Source organism: Coffea arabica, chromosome 1e, assembly GCF_036785885.1.
Source record: "Coffea arabica cultivar ET-39 chromosome 1e, Coffea Arabica ET-39 HiFi, whole genome shotgun sequence".
NCBI classification, from domain to species: Eukaryota; Viridiplantae; Streptophyta; class Magnoliopsida; order Gentianales; family Rubiaceae; genus Coffea; species Coffea arabica.
In genome coordinates this window covers 52,096,396-52,109,013 of record NC_092311.1, presented here as the reverse complement: position 1 = coordinate 52,109,013, position 12,618 = coordinate 52,096,396, and the positions used below count along the sequence as shown (strand labels likewise).

The 12,618-nt window shown below is 35.6% G+C and overlaps 1 protein-coding gene across 3 annotated transcripts; it reads left to right on the top strand.

The window, feature by feature from the left end:
• Positions 1-5,576: 5,576 nt before the first annotated feature.
• Positions 5,577-12,183, top strand: LOC113714335 (receptor-like serine/threonine-protein kinase ALE2). Of its 3 annotated transcripts, XM_072062803.1 has the most exons (9): positions 5,577-6,277; positions 7,431-7,514; positions 7,822-7,935; positions 8,011-8,115; positions 8,861-9,229; positions 9,313-9,579; positions 10,318-10,707; positions 10,875-11,115; positions 11,207-12,183. In XM_072062803.1, the coding sequence occupies exons 1-9, from the start codon at positions 6,214-6,216 to the stop codon at positions 11,928-11,930; spliced, it is 2,358 nt and encodes a 785-aa protein (XP_071918904.1). In that variant the 5' UTR covers positions 5,577-6,213; the 3' UTR covers positions 11,931-12,183. The 3 variants fall into 3 exon arrangements, with proteins under 3 accessions (XP_071918904.1, XP_071918911.1, XP_071918908.1); XM_072062810.1 differs by lacking the exon at positions 9,313-9,579; XM_072062807.1 differs by lacking the exon at positions 5,577-6,277 and having other exon boundaries at positions 7,432-7,514; positions 7,826-7,935.
• The last annotated feature ends 435 nt before the right edge of the window (positions 12,184-12,618 follow it).

Here is a 12,618-nt window from a genome sequence, read left to right as displayed (position 1 = left end):
GTTTGAGGAAGCTTGTCAATTTTTTTAAAATACCTATTTTGTCTTTATAAAGGTCTTGAACAAATATTAAATGACTTTCATATCCAAAATCATTCCACTAATTTTTAAAACTCCCAAATAACATAACAATCTCTTCCCTTCTTTTCTCTTCGCTCATAGCTTAAGTTTTCCTTCTTTTCTTTTCTATCCAAAACTCCCAAACAAAGTCTAAGGGCGCGTTTCGTTCGAGCATTGGATTTGGGGTGACAAATTATTGCTGGGTCCTATGATTCCTTATCCTGTCAAACAAGTTATCCTACGGCGTATAATTTGCACTGAAGTGCTGGTTCCATTCCCCATGATGCATAATTAGTTTTGTATTCATATTATACAGCCCATTTGAACGGTGTATTTTCTGAATATTTGTCTAAAATTATATTATAATTTATAATTTACTGTAATAATTTTTTAAAAAAATATTAATGTTTGTTCAAAACATCCAAAAATTCCATTTGGGTAGCTATTTTTAGAAATTTTTGTAGATAAATCACCTGTAATATGTGAAATAAAAAAAAAAGTGATTTATAAATGTGTTCATAGAAAACGTAAATTTTTTTTTATGAAAAATTACAATCCAACAAGGTATTTCTCAGAAAGAAAAAAAAAGCTTCCCCCTCCCCCATCACCTCCCAATCCATTGACGAGAACCACTTTTGCCAATAATATCCTACATATATATATATTTTTTGTATGGTATTTTAGACAAATTTTGTATTTTTTGAACGAGCAACAAATAGGTGTCTTTAACAGATTCTAAAACTAGCCAAAATCAGACCTACCAAACCAATTCATATTTTGATTGGCATTTAGGAGATGTAATATTGGAAAGTATTTTATAAAACATATGCCATTCAAACTTATCAAGATATAGAAGTTTTGGAAAATTATGCCTTGTTTTAAGAAGTTTTTTTTTAACATAATTGAATGTTCCAACAGTCATCTGTCATAGTTTATCATCCCACAACAACGAGTATCCAGATCAATTTTCACAAGACGATGCTTTGACTGATTATGGGTAAAAAGCCACATGAACCTGCTGTTATTATTGGTACTGTTTTTAACAGCGACGGTTGACTAAAGACGCTCTAATAAATTTGATTGTCAAGCATGGCAAGAGAGATAGTGGGTTTCAATAATAATTCGCCATAACTTTTTAACAGCAAACGCATCAAGAGCTCAATATTAATCAATATGTGTTTGGATGTAGTCGTATTATTTGAAATAATTATTGTGATATTTTTTATAACGTGATATTTTTATGGCATGATATATTAAGATGAAATGATAGTTAAAAACATAAAAATTCTTTGCTTTGGCAACAGAATAGTTAGGCCAGATGTAAATGTAGACCTATACTGTTCAAAATGGCTTAATAAGTCTACTTGCGTATTTTACACTTTTACCTTAAAAGGGAGAAAAGAATGCACATTAACTGCTTTGAGATGGAGTGCTAATTTCATCAACCAGAGTCTAAATTACTAGCAGCTGGGTAGACGGGCCCCCGATGGGGGTAATGCATGAGCCCGCAAGTTTGGATATTTGCACCAGCTATACGAATGTGAACGTCATCCAAAATTGTAATGCGACCAAGGTCAAATTCTATTACACTGTATACCAGTGGGAGGCTGCGTCTTCAGTTTTTGTCCGCTTTCTATGTATCATATATGTATATATTAAAAAGAGTTATTATATAATCCACCTGAGTTTTTCTGTATATACACACAAAAAAATATATTTTAAAGAAAGCGTGTCTTATTTTATCGTTTTTCGTGCAGATATATACGAGGACAGAACGAAGACGACGAATCAAAGGTAACGCCCATAATCTGCAAATTAAGAAATCGAGTGACTTCCATGTTTGGCTAGAATGATAGTAGTCTTTTAACCATATTCGGATTCTGTTATAAGATTGTAGAATTTGAACTAGTATAATACGATACCTTGGATATAATACGTGCTGAAAGCTGATGCAGTAGTTTAAACAATTGTCTAAAAAATCATATATCTGGAGGCTGGATTAATAGTAGTGGAAAGCATACGGCGCTTCTTTATGTTTGTGCAGAGTCCCCTGGCATCTTCTTTTGAGAGAGCTTGCGGCAAATTCATCACGATATTGCGTCAATTCTTATATTGTCAATTTACCTCGTTCAATTTGTGTTAGGTGAGTTGGCCATTGGGTAAAATATAAAGTGCAAGCATTAAGAGTTTAAATCTTTGCACATACAATAAAATTTTAAGGGGGTGCATTAGGGCCAAACGCAACTTTGTTTGTTCTAATTTGATGAATCGCTTATCCCAAAACCAATATATATATATATATATATATATATATATATATATATTCTTACTTTCAAATGGTAGGTAGTAGTGTATTCCTTTGATTTAGAAGTGGTAATCCCTTATTTCTCTAATCTTTCCTGGTGCAACTGAATCCTCTCTTAAACTGCAACTGAATCCTCTCTTAAACAAGTTCAATAGTGTCGAGTTGTACACTTTTTTACTTTAGAGATTTATATCATTTTCATTATCTAACACTCCTTGATCCAGTTGAATTCTCCCCTAAATAAATTCAAACAACGTACAATAGTGCTTTTTTTTTTTTGTTTAAAGGTGGGAATCATTCTCTCATTTAATCAGTTAGGTCATCCCTTAGACAAATTAAAGTAAGAATAAGAGTTGACAATTGACAAAAAAAAAAAAAAAAACCTTGCCTTTTATGTATTGTGTATTCTAGGTTGAATATGTCATGACAAAATCAAGTTATAGATAGCAATTTCTTTTATCATCCAAAAAATGTCAAGAGTCTTTAGATAGTTAAAGGTAAATTACTAGCTAATTTGTTTTTGAGATTGACGTGAGTTAACTAACTCTTCTTAAGCAGGTTGGTCACTAAGCGAAGTATAAATTGCCGGCTTGAGGTTCAAAATCCCTATATTTTTCACTAAATGAATTAAGTCGATAAAAGTTGAAAATTAAGTTGGTAAAATTTGGTCACAACTAATGTTTTTGACCTATTTTTACTCTCAAATACATCACATAACCTGCACATGGTTATTTTTTTGGAACAAAAAGGTTAGATCTAATTTGTAATTTATTAAATAACTCAATCCATATTCAAAATTTTCCAAAAAAAAAGGTGGGATTTGATCGAATCGGCATTCATTTTTACCAGTAAAAAAGTGGAATCTAATTTTTTTTTGTACATAAAAATAACTACATATCAACCATGTGGTGATTTCCATGTAAAAAAATGATAAAAAACTTAGATTGAAATCAAAATTTACTAACTTAAATTTACAAAAAAGTATAAAGCTTACATTTTAAAAGTAAAAGACGGAAATTGATTTGACAAAATATGAAAGATGTTTTGAATGGTTGTGTTAACTACAAACATCTTAAAATTTGTAATTCCAAATTAAAAAAAAGAGTGAGCGTTGCTGAATGCTTGATGTCCATGCATTCAGAAGCATCACGCAATCTCTATCATAGGACAAGATGAAGCGCATGTTGTGCTTATCACACGTTGGTGTGTCTTTTACCAAAGAAGCAATTATAATATTAATTAAAAAAATCATTAGTATATTAGATTCAACTTGATCTACGCTTGCGTACAAAACCATATACGTCATCTGTGTATACTTTATATGCAGTAAGTGAGGTACTATATTGGATGGCTTATATGCGCAATCTATTATTATTCAGTGATAAGTGAACGATACTAAGGCTCCGTTTGATAACACTGAATCTGAATTATGAATTCTGAATACTGAAATAATTAATTTGCTGAATTTTAAGCACTGAAAAGAGATATATGAATGTCTGAATCTTAATGCTGAATCTATTTATACTGTTTGATAAATATTCATAACTTAATGCTTAATAAACTAAATTGTACAATTTTGCCCTTCTATCTTTTAATCCAAAAAGGAAATAGAACCAATGGTTTAATTAACTTAAAATTGTTAGGTATGAAAATGACAGTGATTGTGAAGAGCAATGCATAAATGTTTCTTTGTGTGGGAAAAGGGTATGGTTTCATTGTTTTGAAAATGGGAAAACGAGCCTTTAATACTCCAAAAGCACGTTCAATTACATTTCTCAATCTTGCATGTACTTGGTTAAAGCGTTCTTCTTTTGATCTTGGACGAGAAACATTTCGAAAATCAGACAACCAATATCTAATATTTTGATATGGTGTCATAAAGCCACGTGTGTATGGATAAGCTGCATCACATAAATAATATATATCTGCACAAAAAAAAAATCAAAATATAAATGTTTGTGGATGAAAATTACTGCAAAAAAATATTATTGTTAAAAAAATTTTTTGAATAGAGAATATCAGGTTGTTTTGTTTAATTAGATAAGGATTTTGAATAGGGAATATTAGGTTGTTTAATTAAATAAGGATTTTGAATGTAATTAACAAACAGGGATATATTTGGTAAATAAGATAAAATAGTTGAAGTAAATCTCTTGACTCTTATCAAATTAAGCATTCAGCTACGATTCTTGTGCTGAAAAAAATACATACAAATTCAGCACCATTTAATAAGTTCAGCAGGTGAATTTTTATTTATCAAACACCCACAACATCTGAATGTCTGAATGAATTCAGTTTCAGCACTTTTTTATGTTATCAAACAGGCACTAAGTGAACTAAATCGTATTGTCATGCCATATATATGTATAATTTGTGCACCGGTGAATGTTATTGAATATAAATTAGACTATAAATATTAAATAAATTTTGTATACATTGATAATGTATATATTATCATAATTAGATGGATGTTACGTAAATAAAATTTAGTTTTGAAATTCAAATATATCAGTGTATACAATTTTTTTTTCAAAGTGTACATTGTCAGCATATAAAAAATTAATTCATAAAAATTGCAATTCAACACAATATCCAAACATGATTTAACAAAAATAAGTGCACAATAAACAACTAAGTAAGCATTAAACATCAATGTCAAGATCTTTATCCATACCGCAATCTCATATTTAATACCAACCTATAGTGACACCTTTGAGAACAACAAGGAACAATAGAAAATCTCAACTTCAATGTGTTTGAATTGCAATTATTTGCTTATATCACAAATATATTTTTTTACACACTTTTTTTATTTTTTAATCAACTCTTTATTTCACACATTACAACGTAAAAAATATTAAAATACTATTACAAATAATGTCGGATCCAAACACAATTATCTCTTCCGTTTTTTTAAGCCCTATACCGTTCCAAATTTCAAATAGATTTGATTACCCGCTGATTACCCATTTCTCATTCCCCCACGAGGAAAGTGGTAGCTTGTCTTTGTGCTTACTAGTAGTATACATTTCCCCCTTTTGCACAAAATTTCCCTTTGCCACCAAATTTATTTCCTTTTTTACTTTGGTACAGCAGTATTCGCAAAGGATTTGGTAAGGAAAACTGATAAAACTTTAATGCCGCCTACATCATTGGGCAGTGGCAGCCACGCGCAATGGTGGACCGTAATCAAAAGGCTCAAGAAAGTGGATACCGGTGGCTAGACCGGCATTAAAGCGACCCTTCCCTCTGCTCCCCACTTTTTTCTCTCCTGTCAATCACTCTCTCTCTCGCCTTGTTTCTCTCTCACACACACTCACTCACTCACTCATACAGTCATACTTACCGCTAAATCTTTTGTTTGTTAAACTCTCACTTCGCTCCACTGAAAAAAGGAAAAGAAGCCGCATTAAACTCTCTGCTCGACGGTCTTCACTTTCCTCATTACCGCCAATCAAACAATCTCCATCCCCTCAATTCATCTCAAGATCTGCATTCTCTAATCTATAAAGAAAGAAAGCTGCATTATCTGTTTTTTGTTCCAGTTAATTTTTTTCAGATCTCCGCTCTACTCTTTGGATCTATAAACAAGAAAAGGAATTGTTTGCTCCAAGCACCTGCATTGTCGGTTAATGCGAGCTAGGGTGTGAGCTTGTCGTGACTTCAGGGGATTTTTGGGCGTGTATAAGGACATGCAATCGATTAAAGGAGCTAATGGAGGATATCGTCGTTGGCGGAGTAAAAAAATTTTTCCCCGGAACCCTAGAGAGCTCGGGGAAGTGGGGTTCGAGTGCTGAAGTGTTTGATTCTGACGATGCTGTGCTTGAATTGTGTGCTGCTGGAGAGTCAAGATGTTCCGTTCTTTAATGCTTCACTTTTTCCTTCCTTTGCTCACTTTGCTACCTACTAACCACGGTAACTATGCTATATGCTCCTAATGCACGTGCATTATGCTTGTTTATACTTCTTTATCTTGTTTATTTAATGGTCTACCTTTGTGTGGGTGCCTGACCCGGGAAGTACTGTATTTGGTAGCCGGTAATAGCTGAAACCTTTGGCAGAGCAAATAATGGGATGTTAATTGCTTTGTTTCCTTAAACGACAAATTGAGAGTTGAATTCTGTTTGACTGTATTGCTGCTCGTCATGCTTCAAGGACCAAACAAAGATGGCATAAAATTGTGACTTATTTGTTGAGTTATTTGAGTTAGTTTAGTTAGTTGCCCACGCTTTACTCTTTTCTGATAGTTGATCAATTTATGGGGCGACTGTGATGATAGTCGATTAATTTCCTGCCGCCCAGGCGGAAGTTATTCCGCATGTAGGTTTGCCTTCAGCATATAATAGCTGTTGTTGTTTATCCGGATATGTATCTTGCAGTGTGTGGACTGGTGTGAAAGCTGTAGCTGGCTCTATAGAATTAGTAAAACAGACTTGGGTACTTCATCATTATAGGATTTACACTGGATTCATTCCTTATGACCCACGCAGCTGGTGTAGACCAATCTAACTCACCTCTAGTCATAACCAGTTAAAGCTGCCTTGTCGAAAGGTCACCACAAGCTTAAGTTCTGTATTCCCTTCTAGACTAACTTCTGGTTTTAATGGACTTGTCCTTTATTATTATATCTGCCTTTCAAAGAGCACGCAGGTAGTTACATTCCGTTTACCCTTATAAATAAAATGACATTGATCATTGTAGGCAATGTTGATCATTCTGTTGTTAAGTCATTGTAGAGAATGTAGCTTTTGTGCATGCGATTACATAGCCCTTATGTGGAATAGAACCATAATCATCTGAGGGCTCTAATTGATGCATGGATTTATATCAGCTGTTTTCTAGAATGTTAAATGATTTCACACTGCTTACGCATTTTATATAACTAAAGCAATTGTATGGAAAATATTTAAGACCTTAAGGTACATTGCTTTCAATACCCATTACTATAATCTGTCCTAAGCAAAGGATCTTGAAAATGCACACCAGGGCTATACATATTTATACAACACAGCATTTATTGATATCAATATGGCTGAGCTATTATGATTGTTAATTTTCTTTCTTCCAGGTATTCCATTGCCACAAATCTCCTTGTCTCCATCTTTACTTCCAAGTGAGTCACCCTTCTCGAGGAAAATCTCCCTGGAACATGGTAAACCACATCCTGTAACTCTATCTTCCTTTGCATTGTAAGATTGAGCATTTCTTGGTACTTGCTTGATGTAAAATTCACAGTACATGCCGGATGTCTTCCTCAGTAAAGGCAAACAGTGATTGGGAAATAAAAGAAAAAGCATAGATTGGACATTTTAGCTTTTACTCTCTACTTATTAAATTTGGCTGGGATACTTGGGTGGTAATCGTCCATTAACTATTCTATGTGGCTTTTATTTTGGACAATGGTTATTCCTGTTTATATGTTGGACAATAACATAGAGGTTCATTTTTGTATGTCTCAGTCAGGTTGTTGTCTTCGGGTGCTTCAATGGTTCCTTTTGTAGTGCCTACTCGAAGGCAGTATAAGCCTCCTTTGCATCAATCAGTTTCACCAGCTCCTGCACCAGCACCTAAAGGTACCGTGTTTGCTCATCTGATGCTGCATTCAGAAAATATTCCCTCTCTTACTGAAATAGAAATCATTGTTTAAGGTCCTGTTACTGGTCCAAATGTTAGTCCATTGCCAAGACATCATCATCATTCCCCTCGCCCTGGGGGGAGTCATGCAATTTCGCCATCTCCATCCAGGACACCAGGTAATATTTGACTCATTTCTGGACTATTTGACCTAATTATTTATGATTTCCTCGTCTATGGGTCCTTGTACAGATTTACCGTCAAGCTATACTAAAATATTTCCCATTTGAAAGAAAAGATGACTTGTCATTTCTGGACTCCACGGTGACCTGATCTTAATGATACAAATTCTGTGATTTTTAATTTTATCATATGGAGGCTGCTTGAAATACTTAGCAATTAGCTTAAAGTTAATGTATGTATTAATGTTGATTAAATAAGCACCAAACTGCTTTCTATTATAGATTCCATTTCTGACTGCGTGTGGTGATACATGCTGGAGCAAGTTAAAAGGTAAAATAAAATGTAGGCTGGAGCAACAATGCACAGTGTATCTGTCATCATGCGGACTCTATTTATGGTATTCTATACTGGGTACTTTCCTTAAGTTAGATGGTAATCTCTGTTGGATCATGGTGGGATAACATTTCTGTTATCTATACTGCCAACTTTGTACACCTCATCTGATGTTTTCCTGTCTAAGACTCTCAGCCTTGCGTATAATTTGTCCGGTCCTGTTCATCAAATCATTTCAGTTCCCTTACTGGAAGTGAATTTAGCATGCCATTGCCTATCAACATAGCAAATAAATTGATTTAATTAATCTGCAGTAGCTCGTTGCGCTTAGTGTTGTTCTCTTGATTAACTTATTCTTTAGTTCTCTTCTTTAATTACAAAAGAAAAGGGTGTTTTATGTATTGGCAGGTTGTGGTCAAATCTGTGCAGAGCCATTTACGTCAACTCCATTTGGTTCGACATGTGGTTGCGTGTTGCCAATGAAAATCAAACTTCTTCTTGATGTCTCGCTTTATGCTGTTTTTCCTCTGGTCACTCAGCTTGAGATTGAGATTGCAGAAGGAGTTTATCTAGAACAAAGTCAAGTAGTCATAGTTGGTGCTAGTGCTGATAGTCAAAATCAGGGAAGAACAGTAGTTGACGTTAATTTGGTTCCACTTGAGGATAGGTTTGATAATACAACTGCTCTACTGATTTATGAAAGATTTTGGCAAAAGAAGGTGCTTCTTAACAGGACACTTTTTGGTGCTTATGAAGTAATCTACATTACCTATCCAGGTAACCTGGTATCTTTTGGTTTTTTCCATTGTTGATCCATTAAATAACCCCATGGAATCTTAGTCTGAATAAGTTGTTATTAGGTATTCCGTCTTCACCACCATCTGGTGACTCCTCTGGCAGTGGCCCCAGTGGAAGTGTTGGAAACCAGCAATTCCCTATTACTGCATATATGGATGATAAAAATCAGAAAATGAGTCCACGAATTATTTTTGTCATTGCCTTGTCTGCACTAGTACTTTTGGTGGTTTGTTGTGGAGCTGCTGCTGTCCTCTTGAAATGCAGGAAGACTGGTAGACCATCCAATGCTGTTGGTCCTGTGATAACACCATCATTAAATAAGAAAAGTGGTATTTATTTGAGCTTTATCTTTCTGTATCTTTGTAGTTATCAATTTTTTGAGAGCGTTATATCCCATCCGGTAGCAGTTGGTGGAATACCAAGTCCTCCCACTTTATAAGCATATTTGCAGTTACAGAGTTTTTGGGGGCTTTTAAGAGATACAGACATTTCTGTTAAAAGAGAACCTAGCAGTACCCTTGATTGCTTGATCTCATGTTTATAGGACACATAAATGAAAGAGACATGCTAAATATACCTGAAAAGATGAAGTATACAGGGTCTCTTCATCTTTTTTTTTTTGGTGTGCAGCAGCAGTTTGATGAGCCCAATAGGGTTTTGAGTATTAAAAAAATCTCTGCTTGTCTTTTAGATGACCGGAGCATTCATCTTGAAGAGAGAAAATTTACATCTGCTTTCTTACCCTTGACATGTCTAATGCTTGTTCCCGCTCGTGTATATGAACGACAAAACCTATACTTGTCTTGGAGTTGATTAATTGCAGTTATTATGTTAAAAATCACTAAATGGTCTTTGAGATTGATTCCTGAGCCTTTGTATGGTAATTTATGCATGCGTTTGAAATTCTTCTTTAGGATCTGGTTGGACAGATTAGGTAACCATGCGTTTGACCTGTTTTAGTCATGGTAGCTGGTAAATTGAATATGAACTCGCATTAGCTTCAGCCAATTTAGTTCTCCAAGTGGTAGAGATTTTCTTATGCATTTGAATATTTGTTTCTGTCTCAGGAATGGGATCAATGCTATCAAGTAGCCCAGCAAGCTCCACATCAACATCCATCCTATCTGCCATGCCAGCTTCTATTCTTTCTGTTAAAACATTTTCGCTTGTTGAGCTTGAGAGGGCTACAGAGAAGTTCAGTCCCAAGAGGATTTTAGGTGAAGGTGGGTTTGGACGTGTCTACCATGGGCTCTTGGAAGATGGAACTGATGTAGCGGTGAAATTGCTTACAAGAGATATTCAGAATGGAGACCGTGAATTTATATCTGAAGTTGAGATGCTCAGCCGATTGCATCATCGTAACCTTGTGAAGTTGATTGGTATATGCATTGAAGAACGGGTACGATGCTTGGTTTATGAGCTTGTACCAAATGGCAGTGTTGAGTCCCACTTACATGGTACATAATTCTTCCTTTCAATTTCTATTACTTTAAAAAAAATTTCTCATGCTTATATCAAGATCTATATTGCTACAAAACGCTCCACTTTATTATTTTCAAACTCATACAAATAATTGTCAGTAATACGATCCATCTAATTTGTGAATATCCATGCAACATTTCAGGTGTGGACAAGCAAAAAGGGCCTCTAGATTGGGATGCGAGGCTGAAGATTGCTCTGGGTGCTGCTAGGGGATTAGCTTATCTTCATGAGGACTCTAATCCTCGAGTAATTCATCGAGATTTTAAAGCAAGTAATGTTTTATTAGAAGATGACTTTACCCCCAAAGTTTCAGATTTTGGGTTGGCCAGAGAAGCAACAGAAGGAAGCCATCACATTTCTACTCGAGTCATGGGAACTTTTGGGTATGTACTGCATCTTGTAATGCGGCTGTGGAGTTGCAGCTGTCTTGTCTTTCCTTGCTTAGTGGTTAACCGTCTATAATTTGAATTCCAGGTATGTAGCCCCTGAATATGCAATGACAGGGCATTTGCTTGTGAAAAGTGATGTTTATAGTTATGGGGTTGTGCTACTAGAGCTTCTCTCGGGAAGAAAACCTGTGGACATGTCCCAACCTCCGGGACAAGAAAATCTCGTGACTTGGGCGAGGCCTCTACTTACCAGCAGAGAAGGTTTAGAGCAGCTGGTGGATCCTTCCTTGGCTGGAAGCTACAACTTTGATGACATGGCTAAGGTGGCTGCCATTGCCTCCATGTGCGTTCACCCAGAGGTAACTCACAGACCATTTATGGGAGAAGTAGTGCAGGCACTGAAGCTCATATACAATGATGATACAGACGGGACATGCGGGGATGGTTGTAGTCAGAGAGACTCTTCTGTGCCAGACTCTGATTTCAAAGGTGATCTTGTCCCTTCCGAAAGTAGTTGGTGGAATGCTGCGGGAGTTACTCCGAGGTTGACTTACGGACAGGCATCCTCCTTCATAACGATGGATTACAGTTCAGGTCCACTTGAAGAGATGGAAAACAGGCCGTTTTCAGCTTCAAGTCTGGCTGGAGGGGTAGCACTGCCCATCAAGCATGGGAACAGGTCAGGTCCATTGAGGACCGTCCGCAGTAAAAAAGCGTTTTATAGATTAAAGGGGAGTATGAGCGAGCATGGACTGCTTTCGAGGCGTACTTGGAATGACGGTCCTAGCGGTTATGAAGCTTCATTTTAGGCCATTTTTTCTTTTCTTTTTTTAAGTGTACAGTAATGAAGGGCCATTTGTATTGAGAAAATAGGTTTCTTCGGTGGTGTAGGATCGTAGTTGTGAGCTCTTTTATTTGCGTAGAGAAAATGAGAGAATATTCTGACCTCTAATTTTGATAATCTTAAAATATTCACAATACAATGGAGATGCAGGTCGGGTACGTCATCTTGTATATTGATCAATCAATTTTACCCGCCTATGGTTCGATTACGGGATTGAACAGATAGTAGTACTAGTTTTCATCTCAATGAATGAATGTGGGGATGGCGCAGTGCTCGGTGGGTAAAAAGTCAAACCACCGCCGGAACGGGAAAGATTTGGAGCATTTTTTGCGTCATAGTATTCCTCAAAATATTCTTCTTGATTTTGTGCTGTGCACCAAACAGAAAAATGATTTACTAATTCTTTTTTCTTTGTTTTTTCTCCGAAACGATAGGAAATGATTTGCTAACAATTGTCGCGGTCCTTTTTGTACTCGTACAATATGACATGATAAATTAGCAGTATTATAACACTCGCTTTTTTTTTTTTTTTTTTTTTTGTTTTGCCTAACGATAATAATTTGTCCCAACGATAACGATAATAATATACCACTCGTTGTAAGTGGATGGAGCGCAGCGGACAAAGAGATAAACTAATCTCATCCTGGTTGCGG

Bases quoted from the DNA above. Each gene is read 5' to 3' on its own strand.
- LOC113714335 (XM_072062803.1), top strand. From the start codon at position 6,214: ATGTTCCGTTCTTTAATGCTTCACTTTTTCCTTCCTTTGCTCACTTTG. The intron at 6,278-7,430 runs GTAACTATGCTA...TCTTTCTTCCAG, and splicing joins TTTGCTACCTACTAACCACG to GTATTCCATTGCCACAAATC. The intron at 7,936-8,010 runs GTACCGTGTTTG...TCATTGTTTAAG, and splicing joins TCCTGCACCAGCACCTAAAG to GTCCTGTTACTGGTCCAAAT.